Source organism: Calliopsis andreniformis, chromosome 4 (genome assembly GCF_051401765.1).
Source record: "Calliopsis andreniformis isolate RMS-2024a chromosome 4, iyCalAndr_principal, whole genome shotgun sequence".
Taxonomy (NCBI): domain Eukaryota; kingdom Metazoa; phylum Arthropoda; class Insecta; order Hymenoptera; family Andrenidae; genus Calliopsis; species Calliopsis andreniformis.
Window position 1 is genome coordinate 6277684 of NC_135065.1, and position 20616 is coordinate 6298299.

Consider the following 20616-nt stretch of genomic DNA (forward strand, 5'->3'; position numbering starts at 1 on the left):
CACTTTGATTCGATTCCAGTGGTTTCGGCTCGATTCGACTGTGGAGCCTACGATTTACATAGCTTCGTTCGTTCATAACATTATCGATTCGACTTGGCTTTGTTTCCACAATTTCAATTAGCTTCACCATTAATACATTCAAGAGAAACATTTTACTCCCATTACAGGCATCGATACTATTTAATTACTTGCTCCAAACGATTCAGTAACTAACAGAATCAAATTTCAATTTCTACCGACAAACTGTTCCCAATAACTTCGCCAAGAAGCGTCTCTTCCTGTGACCAAAAAGAAATTCGATCGCTCTTCGCGGTACTTAATGCCTTTCTAATGCGATCTGCAAGTGGGTTATCGTAACCTTCAAAAACCTCGGCGAGCTCAGAGTTGAGTCGTTCAGAGAAAGCAGACCGTGTGTGTTCTAGCAGGAAAAACAGGTGAAACAAGATCGAAGGAGCGAGGAACGAAGCTCGAGCGAAGCATTCGTTCGAGTCAGACTCCGCTCTCTTGCTCCAGCGGGTCAACAACTATGCTTAATGGTCGTTGCTGACTCATGCCCTCGCATAGACTCATAATGTGCGCTTGTTCGGCACAAGTGGTTCGAAAATAACGCGTGTCTACTTCCATCGCGCCAGGCTGAGAGCCACTGGAATCGATGACTCCAAAAGCATCCGGAGTTCGGTCAGACGCAATTATTTGCATATTTATCGACGACGAAACACACGCGCGCCCGATAAAAGGGGCGATATCGAGAAGTGTCGGATGTTCTCGGGGAGAATGTCCAATATCAATTTTATTCAGAGAGAATGAATCAATCTAGGAGTGATTTCAATGCTTTTGAGTGACTACCTGCACTGATTCAGTAACTTATTATCTTCCCGTGAATCGATTCTTTTATTTTTGAATTTGAGTTTGCTATATTTATGAAGATATTATCCTACATTATCTAGGAATATTGTTTATTATTTATTTTTATATTACTTTTATATTACTTTTAGCAGAAAATCAATTCTCATTGCATATGTATATAAATTAATATACATATAATTATTTAAGTGTTATTTCGATTGAAATAGTACTTATAAATTAATTGCGTCAATGATTTGGTACACTCCAATTTCTCTCTATCTGTGGAGGAACAGGAATAGTTTAAATATTTTCGTTAATTAGGAATCAGTACCGTTTCATTTCGGTTGATTCCATCAAGGTGTGGAGATTAAAACGTGTATTTGAATGGCAGGTTTGGTCTCGATAATTAAAGCGCGTAAGGAGATTGATATGTACATGTATTTATAATAAACAGATTGAAAGTGTTGGGAATAATTTACAGGTAATATTAATGACGATTTTATATAATTCGATGGGATTGAGGTATTTTTATTTATGTTAACGATAGAATAGATGTCACTGCATTTTAATGATATCGCAGTGTAACAACATTCATTCTGCAAAACCAAAGCACTTTTCACCGTGAACCGTTGCGTCTCTCGAAATTAATTTCGCTTTGACGTGATTTGGAGTAGGAAGAATAAATTGGAACAACAGAGGCTTTGAAAGTGGCACTCATCGCGGGACCGATAACGATTGTTCATTCCGTTGATGTTAACGTAACGAAGGCAGGAACGTGAAATGAAAGACAACAGATTTTATTGCTAAAAATGGCAAGTACCACGGAATGAACATCGATTGTTTCAACTGCTGTGGAGAATTCGCCCCAGAAGCATGAAACAATTATTTCCTGTCACTTGTACGTTGGCAAATAATTAATATGTCAAATTCGTTGAAAAGGATTTCTTCAGTTTTTAATACCATAGTGGGTTTAATGAATTTTTTATTATAATAGGAGAGAAGGTAATAATTCAATAATTTTTTAAAATGAGTTCCTTTTATTAGTTAGTTATAATTTGAAGAAAAGTCAGTTTCAATATTTTCCATAGCTTCCATATTTTAAACATACGAAATAGTGTCTACAATATTCACTAATTGTAAGCAGGACACTATATAAGAATAGCTATCTAGATTTTTAACAAAACAAGATGAAATCAAAGTAACTTCCCTTCAAAGAACGACGACATAATAAAATATTGAAATTGAAAATTTCGAATGTCAATATCTCCAAAATCAATGCATGCTACTTCTATCTACACATTCTTTTGCTTCACAGCCTCAGACAAAGTAGACCCAAAAAACAATGAATCGAAATGCGCTTCTTATTTCCATAGCAGCTTTTCCATTTTAAATAATTCTCTCGATGGTTAATACCGATTCCAAAATAGTCATCCCATTTTGTCTCTCAAATTCCGTCAAGTTGAGCGTCACTGGCTCATTCTCTTATTGCCCCGTCGCCGACGCCGCCAACGACGTCGTCGTCCCAGAACGAAACGTGTTTCGGCTTCTCGAACTTTTTCGCTGGCTCTTTGAGAGTCTCTCGAGCGTGGCGTTTCATTAGGTTCCGCGGGTAGTCGCGTTGCGTACCGTCGAGGCAATATCCTGTGGACGATCGAGTCCTCGCCGCCCCGCGATCGTCCACGTTTCCCTCCGGAATCTCCAGCTGCTTCCGCGATGAAAGGATATTTATTCCAAGGACAGGTCCCGCGGCTGCAGGCCTCGACTCACCTACAAATCCGATCACCGTGAAACTAGATTCCCGATAATTACCGGAAATCTGATTCATTTTGACTGCATCCTGTCCGCGGATTGCGGCAGGGAGGTTTTTTTTTCTGCGGGTTGGTGCTCGTGGGAACGTCGCTGTTGGTACTTCGTGTCGAGTGTTCTGTTTAATTGTGGATCGATATGCGTTTCTTCTCGCAAGAACGAGAATATTAGTGGGCCGTTTCGAGGGAAGCTCTGTGCCCTTGCTCGATCGTTTTTAGAATGTTTAGTTTTATGTATGTTTACTCTTATATGATCATGCCTGAAAAGGAGCATCAATTTGCAGTTAAACGTGTTCGTGACGAAGCGCGCTCGTGAAATGCACTTCCGTAGAATTTTTTTCTTTACGTTCTTTAGCTATTCGCAGATTTTCTGAAGTTCATGTGAAACTGCTTTCATGAATTTTTGTTTATTCGTTGCTCGAAGTTTTTGGTTTGGAAATATGTGTTAATGAGATCACGTTTGGAATGCATTTTAGGGCTGTGGTTGATGGTATGTGATCATAGGTATGAACGAAATTTAATTGCGATTTAAGTAGCTCGAGATGTACATATTTGATTTCAATCGTATTCTGTATGGATTAATTATTGTATATTGGGTGCATTCATAGACTAGAGAATTAGTCGAATTGGAAATTTAATTAACTAATCGTTCATCAAATTTCTGTATCTAGATTTGTTAATGGATTATGTTTCATTCTTGGGTACTGTAAATCAGATCTTGGTATACACCTATCTTTCTCTAGAATTTACCTTATCAAGATAAGATAAGAAAAATATTTCATAAGACAAAATGCTTATTTTCTGAAGATTTTATTTTATTATACTAACACATACACCAAGGCTTAACTCATTATGTAAAAGTTAAGTACAAGCGTACCTATTACATCTTTATTATTAACCATTATCAATTTTCTAAAAAAGGACAACTTATTTTAAAACATTTTAATCTTCAATTGTTGTTCATTTCTTCGTGATGAACCTTTTTATACATTGCATCCTCGTTTATCATCTCCATTTAGGATGACTTACACAAGACTCTGTGTTCAGTAAAACTTACCTTGTTTTGCCTACAAATTTGGTACTAGGACAGACAATCTGATCAGCTTGATTAGTATACTCTGAAAAATCATTTTCTTAGACCAAGTTAGCAACCCTTTCCACTACGATATAACGAAATTGCGTACCCAGAGTATGGCAATTTCGCCCGCTGCAGTCTTTCAATATTTTCTTCTAAACTCTAATTAAAAATCTCTTTTATGGATAATAATTTATTATAGGTATCACATAAGACTCTAAGCTTTATGAAACATTAAATAATTTCACTACATTCACATTTAGAAATATTACCTATCCTTCGTTTTAAACAGCATGGCGAAATTGTAGTCACCTACCTCATACAGAGGGTGTCCACGCTCAAGCAGGTCACATAAATATCTCCTCAGTTCTTAATGGCACGAAAATCGTCCATGTCATAATTTAAACGAAGGATTTTCTGTATAGGATTATTTTTTATTAGCTTTTTAAAATTTCATATCAAAAACAAAGGCGATATTAAAGTGACCTATTTCAGCATAGACAATCTTTACATCTTCTCAAATATAATTAGAATCTATTGAAGTATACTTAGCCAATAATAGCAGAAGATTAAAGATTAAGCTGTTCCGTGCCAAATTTGGTTAAAAGCCGCTTTTTCAAGGGGGTTCCAATTAGCGCTATCGAACAGTCAGAGCGTCCCCATTCAATTTTTATCGAGGCGAATTGAATCGCGAAGGTTGGCACAATTGCCGTCACGGGCCAGGGGATCGATCGATCTCGTATAATTTCCTCTGACGGCTGGAAACAAATACGCGGACGGTAAACAGAGCTGACAGACAGACAGACGGACGGACGGGCGGGACCTCTCGCGACTGGAATGCGCCCAGGAGCAGACAGTATTTCGCGGCACAAAGCACGAGAAACCATAAAGCCACCCCTTGGTTTGCACGGCTCGCCTTTCACCCTCTCCACCCTGTGGGGGATCGAATCTCCATTATTCGCCTTTCCAGCCTGAGCTAAATGCTCGTTAATCCCTAATTGCATCCCCCCACCTCGACACGCGTCGATGTCCTCGCAGGGTCCACTCCTTTTTCTCTTCTTGCGAAGGGTCCTGCGATTTTTATGCCCCACTATTTACCCCTTTCTGTCCCGGGAAATGTATTCACCGGAGTACAGATTTCGTGTTCGGAGGATTTATTCGTATTTTGGGAGGCTTCAAGGGGTGATTTATTTGGCGTTTTATCTCTTGCAGTTATTCGCGCGTTGTGTCATTTTTCTAATAATTTTTCCTTCTTTTTGCGAGAGGTTTTTTAACGCCCTGGTATTGTGAGAGATGGTCATTTGAATATTCTCTACTCCTAGCAGTGCCTACTCCTATATACAGGGAGATTAGTTTAACTGGAAATTCTCTGAGTATTGTAAATGCTGTTAGCTTTGCAAGTGCTATCAGTACTCATTAGAGAATTTCGAGTTAAACTGATCACCCTTTACAGGGTGGATCACGGAATCGTATTATCTGAGTTTTCTTATAAGCTATTTATTGCATGAAAAAAATGTCTCAAACGAAAGTTATTTAGCATTGAGTCTATGCTCCTTTCTATACCACACAACTTTCATTTGAAATATTCTTTCACACAACAAATAGTTTACAAGAAAATTCAGGTGATATAGAGCGTGGCATCCTGTATAATAATAATATACAATTTTTCAAATTTCATTCTCGAATTCACGAACGAAACAACTCGCTAAAATCTCTCTCAGCTAGTCCTCGAGGTTACACGCGACCAGGGCTTTCAATTTTCGTCGTAACGAGCCTCCGATGCGCCATTTTTCGATGCTGAGGCTCTCGAAAGTTCACCGTCGACCTGCGTGGGAGGGGACTAATTATCCTTGTTAGAACGATCCACGAGGGGAGATAGGAACGTCGGTGACGTGCCGCTTAACCAGACCGCGGCTTCGATATTACAAGCGGACAGATGGACTCGAATGTCGCTCGAACCGCGGCAATATGTCGCCGTGCGTCGAGGCATAAGAGCCTCATTCGACCACCATTGCCACCGCTTTGATGCAACAGGCACGGCAGCTGCAACAATGAGCAAGGGTTATTGTTCAAGGTATCTTGAACAACATCGAGTGGTTCTGTAATCGCTTGGCGACCCATTGCATCCAGTTCCGTGGAGCGATGAAAGCATTGGTCGTAATTGTTCGAACAACCCTACCGATGAATATTCATTGCTAAAGGGTGGGAGTGTCTGGAGTTAAGTCATATTCTATCATGCCTTTTTGTGGGTTGGAGAAATCAGAAATAGACAATTAGCAAGTAGGTATGTAAATTAATCAACTTGTAGGTGTCTAGACCTTATCCAAAAGTGTCTTACACTTTCGTTAAATTATTTTCATCACGAAAAGCGACAAAGTGTTCCTCGTCGTTACCTCAAAGTAGAATCTACAGTGTAGACATAACTCAACATTTCGAATATAATTGATATCACGAGAGTGACTTCTCGTAAATCAAATAATTAACTTAACTTAGACACCAAAATCCCATGAATCCTATCAAAACACAATTCAGTCATCTTGTTCACAAAGAGATAATCCCTCCAAAGAGTCCTGAAGTAACATCAACTAATCACTCAATTCCCCCATTCCACGACGTCCCAGACTCCGAAGACCCTAACATCACCTCGGCAGACCCGATAGTCTACCTTCCTGCAATCAGACCGCAGAGGGGGTTGTCTTTTATCACGGTTAATCGATAATCTCAGGGTGCAGACAGCGCAACCATTGGGATAATCGCGTGGAATCCGACCCTTCGTCCCTCGCAAGACGTTTAATGGAATAACGGTTTCCAGACGTTTTCGGCGGGTCAGGCCAGCCTCGAAAACGAGCGAAAAAGTGCAAAGACAGGGCGGGGGCGGCGTTTAGGGCACGTTGGCCCCGGACATGGCCGTAGCCCTCGCGGAGGGCTCGCGAGTAAGGGATGCTGGGGTGTTGCCATGACGACGCCACAGTGTTTTCCGTTCCTCAATTACCTGGCCGCTGGTTGTCAACTTGAACCCCCTAAACACATTCCACTGGCAACGTGGCGAGGTGACACAGGTGTACGTGCTCCCTTTCAGCGTGCCTCGAGACACACTCGCGTCTGGAGTGCGCCAGGCGACCTCTTCGAGACAAAAGCATCGCGAGTTATCGTTTACTCTGGCTGCCCGCGACGGCTGCCCTTGATTCTTTGGATCGCAGCCGCGGCCCTCGAATGGAGTGCCGTTCCAGGTGAAACCGAATGCGAGCTGGGTCCAGGGGAACACGACAGTGGAGGTTTTGTCGCGAGTCACGACGTTTGGAAATGATTCGTTTCTCGTAATGGAAAAGGGAGATTCGGTTGGGGTTAGGTGGATCGAGGATTCGTAAGGGTGCAGGTTTGGTGGAGTTTGAAATGGAGGACTGATAAAGTTTGTTTCGATATCTTTTCGGTTGGAATAATCTCAGGTGGTTTATGGCTGAGTGTCGTAACAGAAAGGTTGTAGTAAATGGTAGTCTTGTGAATTATTGGTAATAAAGTATAAGAAAGTTTGTCGATGTTTCAAAAGTTTAGTTATGAGATAGCTAAGATAATTCTGGCGGTGTTGAAGCTGAAACAAGATTGCTTGTAGTTTTTAATTAAGATAATTTTATCTACTTGTACATTATATTACTCTTTTACAATGGGAAGATAATTAATGAAGTCCATTGTTATTAGAACTCAGAAGTTTAATGTAATACGAGGTTACTTTATTTTAATCTCGAGGCGACAGAACTTGTTTGGTTATTTAATAATACAATATTTATGTACATTAAGAAAATTTGAAAAAATTTTAATTTACTTACTAGAGTATCTAAGAGGATTGAGATAGATTTAAGGACGTTTGAAAAAATTTGAAAAATCTATAGTATTTCCGAGAACAAGTGTCAAAAATTGTAGGAGATGATCTTACATGATAAAATAGGACAAAAATAAAAAATAACATAATTGAGTTTATGACTTCGTTTCAGAGTTATTAATTTGTTGAGAAAAGGTCTAAAATATGTTTGAAAAATGTCTGACTTGAGACTTATTCTACTTTACATACACTATTAAAATCAGGCACAGCGAAATCAGTAGAATAAGCCTCTAGCCAGACACTTTTCATTTTAAGCAAATTTTAAACGTTCTCTCAGTAATTAATAACTTTAAAACGAGGCCAAAAACACATTTTGAGTGTGTAAAATTTCCCCTTAAAATTTCTGACACCTTTCATCGAACACCCTCTATACTAGAAATTGAAAAAGTTTAAAGAAGTTTGTAGAATTTAACCAATAGAGTATCCATGACTATCGACCCCATTCTAAAACTCCATCGAAGGTCCAATTTCTTCCAAATCGGTTGAAACATGTTAAATCACTCCCAAACAGATATCTCTCTCTCCATAATCTTTATCCACTTGCCAGTTTCTACTAACACAGAAAAGATCTCAACCCCTAACCATAATCCACCCATTTTCAACCATACCTTCTGCATCCCTTCCTATCGAAAGCCACCCCTAAATTAGTCCCTAGAATTACACTCCAATACCGATTCAAGCTATCCACACATCAAACCAGAATCTTGAATGATAAATGGGTTCATGAAGACAACGTTTTACCGAATCCCCAAGACACGTGGCCCATCGACCACAGGCAGACGCAAGTCTTCATTTGCATATCAACCACTCTAACTCGGAATTACGAAGTGCTATGCGGTTACACACCTTGCTGCGTAACAAGTGCCCTACTGGAGTTCGTTATCGATCGATCGACCGCGATGCGACACGCGCCTATAGCCAAGGATTAAATTGCCGTGTGATTCGATAACGCGTTCGAGAACTGGACGATGATCGACACTGGCCGAGCTAATCCGTAAACTTGTTCCTGCTGTTCGTGGGTGAGGCCATTTGGAAACATCTTTTGAGATTTTACCATACATTTGAAATACGTATTTCAATGGTCTAGAGTCTAGATTCATGGGAGTATTAAAATAAGTGAGGTGTAAAGTGGAACTATCACTCAATGCATTTTCGTGGCCAAGTTTTTAAAGCTCTGCGGCATTCATTATCATTTCTGTGTCACCCAAAATGTTGGCACTAAACGCGAGTACATAAAATTTGAAACATTTTGTGAATAGGATGGAGTTAAGGGCGAAATGTATATTTTTTAAATAGGGAGACAGGTCAATTTATGTTTGCAGAAAGAGGGGTTTAAAAAGAGATAAACGAGTCAGAAGTAGGAATTATTTTTAGTAGTTTAAGCAAGCTTCATAATCCACGTATTTAAAATATGGGAGAATATGCATAATACAGTAAATAGAAAAATAATTTCATAACCTTATGTAGCAACCCTTCCACTTCGCGAAACTACGTATTAACACGCCTTTATGTATACACAACTAAATTTTTATATTCATAAACTACCTACTGAAACTCACCCATAAAGTGATATTCTACTCCTACACCTTTCTTATGTTAATACTCTCAAAAGAATCCCCATAAAAATATTTTCAGTTTCTTCTTCACATTCTTCACCCGTTCCACCTGTATCCATAAACAAAATGCAATCAGTACATACTGGTACCGAGAGCCAGCAATATTCACAGGAATTAATCGCCGCGCGATACCCCACAATCTAATCTCCTAGCAATGATTCACATCGGATCTCTTTCGAAAAACAAACGTAATCCTCGAAGAAATTCATTTCCTGGTTTCAACAGAGCCTAGGGCCGATCTGGCTCCACTTTTCACGCATCTTGCCGCGATAATGGGCGAGGTCGCGTTAAGATGCATCGCCCTGCATCAAGAACAATAGGAACTGCACTCTACCGTCGCGCTAATATTGCCATTGTTCGTGGACGGTAGACGATGCACATCGGTGCAACGGCCCTCGATGGGCTTTGACGCGCGTGAATAGGCCGCCCAGGTACCGGAAGCTCTTTGTCGCGTCAATTATTCTCCTTCGGCATCGATATACCGCTTTCCTTCCTTTCCCTTCGGCTAGATGACACGTCGACGAGCTTAGATCACCGATCATCGATGAGTAATCAACGAAACTGTACATGTAGAGGATACGAGCGATTAAGCTCGATGTTTGCGATTTTGGGACTCGATACGAGAGATCTCAATGGAATTATATATCGTGGCATTTGCATATTGGTGGTTGAAGTTTAAATGCCTGGAAATCAGGGAAAATAACAATTTTTTAAATAGGGATTTATTAATATCTCAGGAGAATATCACCGAAACTGTACATGTAGAGGATACGAGCGATTAAGCTCGATGTTTGCGATTTTGGGACTCGATACGAGAGATATCAATGGAATTATATATCGTGGCATTTGCATATTGGTGGTTGAAGTTTAAATGCCTGGAAATCAGGGAAAATAAGTTTTAAAATAGGGATTTATTAAGTTATACATCTCAAGAGAATATTTTTAAAGTAACTGGTCAGAGTTGGAAATTTCTGTGTTACAGAAAATTTAGAAAAATTGAATCCTTGGTGGATGATTCTTCTTGTGGTAAACTGAATTATGATAGATCTAATGTATCTACTAGTGTACTTCATGCATTGCTATGATTACTAATAACTGTATCTCAATTGTGTGAGCTAATTTTAGGTCTGAGTCATCAAACTTTAACTCTTGATCAATATGCATCAGTAGAATTTATGAGTGAACTTCAGACATGGATCTTTCGCTCGAGGAATTATATTATCAGAGAATTAAGTTGAATAGCACAAAGGGGAAATTGTTACTATTGTGATTGTTTAAAGTGCAATGAACTGAGGCGACGAATCGATTGTTTTAAGGTCGCTGAAAGCGAATGATTTACAGGGCGCCCTGTACTTTGTGCCAGAAATCTGTTTCATTACAACAGGTGCTCCAATCCATCAAGTCAATGTATTCTAAAGATCTTTTGGCACGCTTCTTTACGTTCTTCATACTGTTGATAAAAGCTGCAGTTCGAATTGTGTACCTTGTCACAATTGGCACACTCTTTAACGGAGACAATGTCATGTAAATCATTCTCTTCCCTTTTGGTGCTCCTCGTTAGCAGTACAGAAGCTTAAATCTACTTACTTTCTTTAAAGGCTTTAAGCCTCAGCATTGAGAACTCAAAGTGAAGATTAAAATCATCTTCTTTTGAAGTTCCAATTTTGTTTGGAAAAGAAACATTCTCGAGGGAGTTACTTTTATTACAATAAAATCAGTTTACAGTAAAATCAGTTTACAGTAAAATCAGCAGAGAAGTTTCGATTCCCAAATTAGATCAAATAGCATATCTTAATTACAGTCTTTTAAATTTGGTAATTAACTCTGTTTTAACTGTTATTTCCCTCTCACTGAGCATCACTCGTGTATTCGCTCTGGATGCACTCGATGCAGTCTTCTCGAACATCAAGAACCTCTGCAGTTCGATCAACGTCGAACAGATTCAAACGGATATTGCATACTCGATCGATCGAGCATTCTTCGAGCAATTTTGAGCCACGATCGGGTCGCGGCGCTTGCCAAGAAATGCCTTCCCCTCGAATCCTGTGCCAACAACTCGGCCGCTAAGTCGTTTCTGATGGCATTGAGCCTGTTCGCATCTAGCGAAAACTGTCGGCGTTTAGAGATCGAACTGTTACTCCTTTTCAAGATTTCTTGGTGGATCACAGCCTTCGACATCTTTTATCTCCTCTTGTTCTCCCTTTTAACCGAGGAAACATAGTTCGTGCGACTGTTTTGCATTCGAGATGCAAGCTGGATGCTGTTGATGTTCATTGATAAATGGAAATAAAAATGGATGGAGGAAGTGCAATGGTTAATGCTAAGTGTAAATTCGAGAAAGGTTGGTTTGAAAATGGTAGAAATTCATTTAAAGAATTATCTTTATTTACGATTTATTTTTTTAACATTCTATAGATTATATTGCATCACAAGTTACTTGGTAAATAGACAGAGTCCAAATATAATCTAAAATTAATCAACTCCACTCCTATCAAAATGGTTCGATCTTCTATAAAAGCAATTACATATTGCTTTATTTTTGTTTCAATATTATCATCAATCTAAACCTTCCATTTATTTTCCACGTATAACAAAAATGATCAAGCTTCTCTGAAGACAATTTCACGGCTGAAATTAATATCTCCTCAATCACGTGGTTATGGAAAACCAACTCCCATTCGTCGTATCATTTAATTACCCTCAATCTGCACCTTCAAGAGCTCTCTCACAGAGTCAGAGTGAATCCAGGAGCGTGTCAAGAATCCACCTACCAAGGTCCTCGCTCGGAAGTGTCCTCAAGGGACGTTTAACGCCGATAATCGTCGTTCCCGAGGAAACTGTCCTACCCCACGTTATCATTTATTATTCCCCGCAGGGAGCTCCCCAAAATTGCCATTTGACAACGCCCTAGCTGTCGCCCCTTTCTTTCCTTTATGTCTCCTCTATCTACTCTCCTTAACTGAGAAGATACGCGAGCTGCTGCGCTCTCGGGGCGTTGCATCCAATGTTGATGTGTTTTTTGCTCGAGGGTGCATTTGACGCTTATCAAAAACCATCTGCTCCTGACGGGATATCGGGGGTAGCTTCCTTCAGCACGATGGAGAGCGGGTTTATTCAATCGTTGTTAAAACCTTGGGGGTGGTTTATGATCTCCGTTTATCCCTTTAAGCTGAATATATTGCTCAAAGCGTGGGAGGGTACATTTTTCTCGCTGGTAGGGAAAAGGGTGATAATGATTTCTTAAGACTAGAAAATTCTTCGTTGAGAGAAAAATATTGGATTCTTTCAGCCTTTTTTAAATATCTCAGGGAGTATTCTATCTTCTGTATTTAAAAAATGGAGAGTATTCCATTTTCTTTATTTAATGCATGGGGAGTATTCCATTTTCTTTCCTTTATGAATGGAGAATGTTCAATTTTCTTTATTTAAAGAGTGGAGGTGTCTGAAATTTTAATAGATGATTATACATGTTAGCATAGGGTGAAAATCAAGAATAACAAAATTGTCTTTAGGATTTCATTTCAGAGTTATTAATTGTCTATTCATTTCTACCTGAAATGTGTCTGACTTGGGACTTATTCTACTGTCAGCGTGCATTAGTCAGACACAGTGAAGTCAGTAGATTAAGCCATGAGTCAGACACATTTCACACGTACCTTGAAATATTTTCTCAACAATAATCTTCATTTTCGTGTTATTTTAGCATCTATATTCACCTCTTCAAAATTTTGAACACCTATCACGGAACATCCTCTATAAAAATATCAGGCGCATATTGAATTTAATAAAATATTAATTATCTCACATCACCATTAAATCTGAATAAAACACGTGTCGCACTTTTTTAGTCTACTAAATCCCCACAGCGTGAAATTTCAATTATTAAATCCCGTTTGTGTTACGCTGCAATATGAGTCGAGACGTGTCTCGAATTTACGAAGGAAACTTCTCCTTTTTTACGAACTGCGAGAGCCATTAAATATCTATGGGGCCACAATGTCGAGTATTGATTTTATGGTGACATCGACATGGCCGTCTAACAATGAGTTAAGAGGAACGGAGCCGTGAGACCAGCCTCGATACAATTTTCCGCTAATATTCGTTCAACATCAGCAAGCTCTGTTTCCTCGGAACGAGTGCAATAACCCCGAGAAATAAGTCCTACATTCGAAGGAAATGGAAGTCGTTTTTCATCGTATTAACGTCACACGTTACGCGCTTTTCCTCGTTACGTATTTTCCACGCGACTCTCTTCGACGATGAGAAAGAACACAACCAATGGAATTTTATAAAATGGAAAAGATCGACACAGAAACCTCGAGTGATTTTTTCATTCCTCGAAATCTCCACGTGAAACTTAAGTATACTTATTTGTCTTTAATTTGAAATATAAATTTAAGTTTCAACACCAATCACGCCCTTCACTTACACGTTTCGATCTTTCTCTTGCTGAACGCTTGTTTATTCCTCCCTCCCTTCGTCTGCATTTATTTCATTTGTAATCTGTGTTCGTTTACCAATTCAATTTCAATCAATCGACCAACGAACCGCAATATTCTCCTGCTATGTTCTCAAATTGATCTCGTTTCCAAACCACAATCGGCGATAACGATATTTCCGAGATAAATTAGCCTTATTCGAACGGGAAACGTGATCGATCCGCCGCCACGGGGGTGGTAAGCGCGAGGGTAGTTTCATCCCTTGTCGGTAACGCAGCGGACTGCTGTATTTTTCCCTGGAAAAGCAGGGGAAATAGGGAAGCGTATCCCAAGTCGATAACGCTGCTGCAGCGTTCGAGGGACTTGCAGTCGTTTATTTTACCAGCGAACGGTCTGTTTCGAACATTGCGACTGCGATTTGCGATTTGGAGAGACCGTTCGATGATAATTCTCAGTTCGGGTGATTTGGCTTCTCGAGGAATAACTGACAATGTTTTCTTTTGTGTTACAGCGAAGAAGCAAAATGGGGCGGCTCTGCGGACGAACAGTTTGGGCTCGGGGGCGAGGACGCCACCCCTGGAGAGGAAAAGCAAGTTCTCGGCCCTCGGTAGACTCTTTAAGCCTTGGAAGTGGAAACGGAAAAAGAAATCGGACAAATTCGAAGCCGCCTCTTTGTGTGAGTACATATTTATTATTTGAATTTTATGATTGTGTTCCTGTTTTAATCTGTACTGAGAACTAACGTAACCCAAGTCTTCTTTTGTTATTTTTTAGGAGAGCCAAAAAATAAATACGATTAGATATTTCTTTATATAGTGTTTGAGGTAGTTTATACTATTAAATTTCCTTCATTTATAGCGAAACTTTATTCAATTCCTATTATTCTAATAAAATAAAGAGAAAACAGTAAGATTTCATGAGAAACTTAATTTTGAAAAAGTGGACTTGGGCTAGTCTAGTTCTCAGGTACAGAATGATTCGCGCTGAAGATAAGATAAGATCACGCTGAAATATATAATTAGTGTTTATTTCTCTGTATGATACAGTATTGCCACTTTTCTGAAAACTGTGAAATCTGAAAAAGAAGAACGCTAAAAGTTTGCATAATGCCAAAAATTTCACTTGTCTTACAGTACTCTTTTGCATTCATTATGACTATTTCTTTTAATTATAATTTTATTATTCTTTGTCTTTTGAACTCCAGCAGATAAGTTGCAGCTTTTAGTATACTGTAGATTCTAGATATTAATTTTTGAATATTATTAGTTGGACGAATTTTAGTGGGGCACAATTTTCGAACACTAACTTAATAATTCACAGACAATTCTTTAAAATATTTGATAAACTATTACTAAGTGATAGTTTGAGGTTTACTTGAGGCCCTTGTATAATTTCATCGATACTCCAAATAGCCACAATTCTAAGTAACAAAGATCGAGGAAAATGCATTTCGAATAATCGACGCTTTACTGTACTTACTAATATTTATTATTGAGAATTAAAAGTATTAATCAAGTGTTGCTTTTCGCAATTTCAGCGCTCGAAAGGAAGATCTCCGTACGAGCTAGCAGAGACGAATTGGTACAGAAAGGAATTCTGCTGCCCGTAATTAGGTCTACGTCGTTTCCGGAAAATGGTGAGTTACATCTTGCTCTACTACTTATCTCTTCGTTATCGTACATATTAAATGTGTAGCGGTTCTCTCATTAAAAGAAAATTAGAACTCTTGTTTACAACCGAATATAGGCATACATATACACGTACGTTGTATACAGTGTAACAATATTAATTAAATTTCTTACACAGAATTATTTAAAAATTTCAAGCCGTTATTAGCGATGTTACACGATCCAATAATTGGGTCAAAATATACAAACTTCTTTAACACGCAGCATAATTAACAGCCTCTAATACAACCCACTGAAATTAACCAATTATAAGCAGCGTCAGTAATTACACAGAATATTAATTTTCCAAGAACTCTCGATACGTGCCCGCAATTAAAGTTTCAAACGAGTGACATTAATTACTCTCTGCAGTCGTAAAGTTTAAATGCAGAAATTTAAGTACTTAGAAATCGCAATAAAAGTTATTTGTATTAGGTACTGCAATTAAAAGATTAATAATCTTCGCATTCTTTAACTTTGCCTCGTTCTTGATAAATGGAAACTGTTCTATTCTTTTTTGAACCTGTTGGAAATAAAGCTCTCCAGAGATTGGCTAAAAAATTCTTCAATCTCGGGCTATGGCTAGACTCGTTATTTCCGTATTTCAGCGTTTCCTTTTTGAACTTTGTTGGATTTCGCACACTCGACCCCTAAACTCGCGAATTTCCGTCGAGGGCTGGGCTCGTTCCACACGCGTGAAAATTGTCCAGCCTCCGTCTGATCAGGAAATAAGGGCCCATGGATTGAAACGAGGCTCGGAAAGCAAGCAGCGAAAGCTGGCTGCACCGTAGAATGCTAGAAGAATGTAATTGGGTTTCGTGGCTCGTTATCGTCCAGACGTGAGCTTAATTTCCGGCGTCGCGAAATAACGCGGGCACTTCAAGTGCCTGATCAATCTTGAGGAAAAATCGGCAGACCAAGAAACGTGTCTACGAGCTGTATTTTCTAAAGCTTCGCTCGATATAGCAAGTGTCAAATTCTGCGGCTTTATTTATCAGGGATTTTGATAAATCTTGCCTTGGGACAATTATTTTACCGTGGCATGATAACGCTACGGTCGTTTTTACCGACGAGAGCGATAAGAGATTAAGTTTCTACTTGTGGACGAATATCCTGTTATCAAGCGACGAAACTATCTGTGAAATTTTAATTCCTTGAAAATTGTTCGAAATTTTGTGAAGGTACAGGAAATTATCTTGTAAAATGATTTATGTAACTGTTTTAAATGTTCGAAGGTATGTGGAAATAATTTTCCACTTTGTGAGAGTCACTATTAATAATTAAATTCTAAATATTTTCAAAGTATTAAATTTTTAACAATTATGTGATTAAAGAGTACTAGAATTGTGTTATAAGTATCTGTTTAAAAAGAAACACTTTATAATTTCAATTATAAGAAATACCTTTAAATTTCTACTTTTAATGTTTCTATATGCAAATTTAGTATTTATATTTTATCCTTGCGGAAGTTGTCGTTCATTTTTGCAACAAATTATTATTCTCTAAGTCTAAGTGTTCTGATGGATGCCATAACTGTTTCACAAATCTATCATCTAAGGATTGTCATAAATTTGTGTTTAGAATATTCATATTCTATTTAATAATTACATTTCATATTTAGGTAAATACAATTGAGTGCAACTTTCTGTGTTAAAAACAGCATCGCAGAACAGAGATTTGAAATTATTGCATCTCTCAAACACACATCCAGAGGAATTTCTAGGTCCACGACCTCCGCAGGGTTAAAATGACGTATTTTAATATATTTCTCCTTCGTCTAGAGTCTAGCGCAGTTAAGATGTACGTCCGCGTTAGAACAGTAATTTTCGCTCAGTGTTCTCTTATTTCGACAGCAGTACGCAAGACACCTCGCGCGGAATGTAATTACGAAGGTGAACGTAAAACGTTCCTCTTCGTTCTCCGTTGACCTGGTGGAACTCGAGCTGGCTCGGTTGATTAATAGATTCCTGCTGCTTCGTGCGCAACAATGCCTGATGAACGTATCTTCTGTCAAAGAACTTGCCGGAGTATTGATTTTGAAACTTTTCACCAGCTTCTACCATTATTCATACTTCCGCTGTGCGAGGATCTATGTGGTCAAGTGTGAAATCTAGAGCGAGTCTGAACTTTTGATTAATTGCTTCCCGCAGATGAGATCGTTTTCGTGGAAGGCAAAGATACGCTCCTTTTTCGATCAGCTGGAGGAGGAGTTTTAAATGTTAACATTTGTCGGGGTATCCATTTTCTGTACTTCTTCTACATGTCATCCTTTAGATGGAAAGGAAGGGTCGATAACGCTTTCTACAAATTTCATTTCTTTCAGCAGTATTAACATTCTGAGAGAAACTTCGATAAAGTCTGAGGAAGAGTAGGATTACAATAGCTCAAAGTTGAACACGGTGCGCAGGTCTGGTGTATGAAAGTGTAAAAGTCCAAGTTCAGAGAGTTCCAGTAAACTCCAATCCCCAACTGTCTAATTTATTCACTTGATACCGTCTCAGATTCAATGCACCAGTTCTCTCCAATCTAGTACACTTACAGTCACAGAACCACGAAATGCAGTGATGGTCAAAGAAGGTCTGACACTGACATTATTTTACACCTATAAACTAGATTACAATATCACGATTCTTGCCATTCTATCTACTATTCAGTCCACAAACTTTCCTTTGACCAGCACTGCGAGTTACACCTCCACACAGCACAAACTCTAACACCACCTTTAACACCTTCACGTAGACTTCACCTATCGACAGACATCTCACCAAACGACTAAACAAACATCAGAAGGGAACGGCGTCGAAGCTTCCCGAAAGCCCGAGTTAATAGCCCCTTTTGGAGCAGATCATCAGCAGGAAGCGTTCGTAGCCGACGAGTCAGATCGAAAGCAGCGTAAACCGCTTAGCATTGACGTAGAACAGTCCTGGACGCCTGTCTGCGTGCATTAGTGTCCAAGCTAACCCAGATGGTGGGTTGCCCGGTTTCAGAGACGCCCAGCGACTCGACGGACGGCCAAAAACCGCCTACTCCGCAGCAGACGCCTCAACAGCCGCAGCAGCAGCAGCAGCAACAACAACAGCAACAGCAGCAGCAACAACAGCAACAGCAACCAACCACTGGGGGTGTCGGCCCTGGCGGTGGCACCCCCGCTGCGACACCCACGGCTGCCAGTACTGGGCAGCAATCCCAGCAATCCCAGCAAGTACCGTCGGCTACCCCGACCCCCACGACTGCCAATCCACATTCTGCAGGACCGCCCAGCAATCAACCCTCGCCGCATCTCTCGCCCCTTTATCCAGGGATGCCGCAAGGAGGCCAGCCCAACGGCAGCACGCAAGGTAAGACGCACTGATATCATCTCACTGCACCCTAGTAGGTCCGAATAAACCTGGCTCGTTGGTCAGGAGTTGGATTGCTTGATGATAGCGTTCGTTCAGGCGTTTGGTCTCTGTTAGGTCGCTGAGGATCGCTTTCGAGGGATTTCCACTGGAGATTTGTTAGAGTCTTGAAGGGGGCGGAATGGTGGATTCCAGTTAAGGTGAACGAGGAGTCCAGGTTTAAGCTCGTGTGCTAGATCGTCTGTAGTGCCTTGCTCATGGTGCTTTGACAGCGATTGACGTATCATGAACCCGAGGCACGGCGCGTGTAGTCGGTGACCCTAATCGAGTTGCAACCCTTGGGTGCACCCCTTGCATTCCGTAGTAATCCTGCTGCGTGTGTGGGTGAGGGTGAGCGGGTCGGTTATATTGAAGCTTCTGATCTGTCCTGTGATGCTCGAGGTAGAATTGAAGGTGATGAGATTCTGCTCCTGTCTAGGGTTGTCGTATGAGCTCCCTTCGTGAGTATAGTGGGGGAGATTGGGAGATAAGGGAAGAAATAAGAGGTGCTTTATTTCATTCCGTGAATGAAGGTCTTGCTCGAGTCTGAGACCTAGACCTATAGCAATAGAGCACCCATTATTTCTTCCTTCACCTTCCAACTTCCCCCACGATACCGAAGCAGGGAATTCTTATGGCAACTCTGATCCTCTACATATCGAAGAGTGTTGCCTCAGGTTTAGTTTTTCTGTGATTATCATTACTCATGAAAGATTGTAGTATCTGGCAATGCCTGCCAGCAGAAGGTAGTGAATGTAGTGCTATGTTAGCGAGTAGAATAGAAACAGTAGTTTTAATGCATTTGTCCACTCGGTGGAAAATACATGTCTGTGATGTTCCTCCAAAGGAAAATCTCCTTCGTGAGAGTTGCTATGGCATTAAGTGTAACAGGTTTGTAACGAAGGTTACCTAGATATGGGTCGACACAACGAAGAGGAGGGAAGACCGCGAGAAAATTGTAGTCTTCTTTCTGCAGCAGCTAATAAGGAGTCGCACAATGGCGCGGGCAGTGGCGTTGACCTAATTACCGGATATCACGCGTTAGAAGCGGCATTAATGGACTATCAAGTATGATAGTGGTACGTCGTGCTATGTGCCGACCGCTTAAATTTCTCATGGAATCTCTGTCCTGGCTATCTGATTCTCCTAACAATCCCTTCAACGTCGAATCCCCATCCTCCCAGTTCTATTAATAACGAATGTCACGCGAGTTCCTTCTCTCTGAATACTTTAAGTATTCGCGTTTCCTGCTCTTCAGGAGAGAAGCTCTTTTTAGTTCGGTGTTTGAGAGACTCTTTACTTGAAAGCTTAGTTTTTGTGCCCTCTGGTTTTATTTTCTCACGGTTTTTTAAATACAGGCGGAATCTTGTTTCACCTATTTTGGTGCAAAAATGTAAGGCGTGTCAGCGGATATTTAATATAATAGAATTTTTAAAAGTATACGTGGGCTTCAGTGTTGGGATTTTGACATGGAAACAGATTTTTATTTCTTTTTTGTGAAATATAAGTATAGTATGGGTATTGATTTTAATCTTTCAATCAGAAAATAATACTATAACACAATTTTTCTAAAAAGTCTGTTAGTTATATCAAAATACTCGATAGTTATTATTAGTAATGATTATTTAAGAAAGAGAAACCAAGGCTACTTAGGAAATTAGATGTAAGAACAATATTAAAATAGTGTATAAATGTTTCCTTGTAACCAAATATGTTATAAGGTTACAGAAATTTAGTAAACATTTAAGTAACTAAATACAGTAATTTTCTTATAGATAAAGTGAATATTAAATGTAATAACCAATACTATTTACACCAGTGTCCAAATAGACACAGGTTGTATCACCTTATCAGGTATGCACCCCTTTGTCATTGAACCCTCAAAACTTTAGGAAATTCTTGGACTAATCCACA

At 39.6% G+C, this 20616-nt stretch overlaps 1 protein-coding gene across 6 annotated transcripts in view; it reads left to right on the forward strand.

Moving 5' to 3' along the window:
- Positions 1-20616, forward strand: part of LOC143178038 (phosphatase and actin regulator 2) — a 309101-nt gene that overhangs the window by 95528 nt on the left and 192957 nt on the right. For all 6 annotated transcript variants that reach the window (XR_013001702.1, XM_076376454.1, XM_076376456.1 and 3 more), the window contains exons 2-4: positions 14170-14334; positions 15196-15294; positions 18313-18663. Coding sequence is in view for 5 of the 6 variants with exons in the window: in XM_076376454.1 (XP_076232569.1) it covers positions 14170-14334; positions 15196-15294; positions 18313-18663 (615 nt within the window). In the remaining variant the exon portion in view is untranslated. The remainder of the gene's footprint in view (positions 1-14169; positions 14335-15195; positions 15295-18312; positions 18664-20616) is intronic.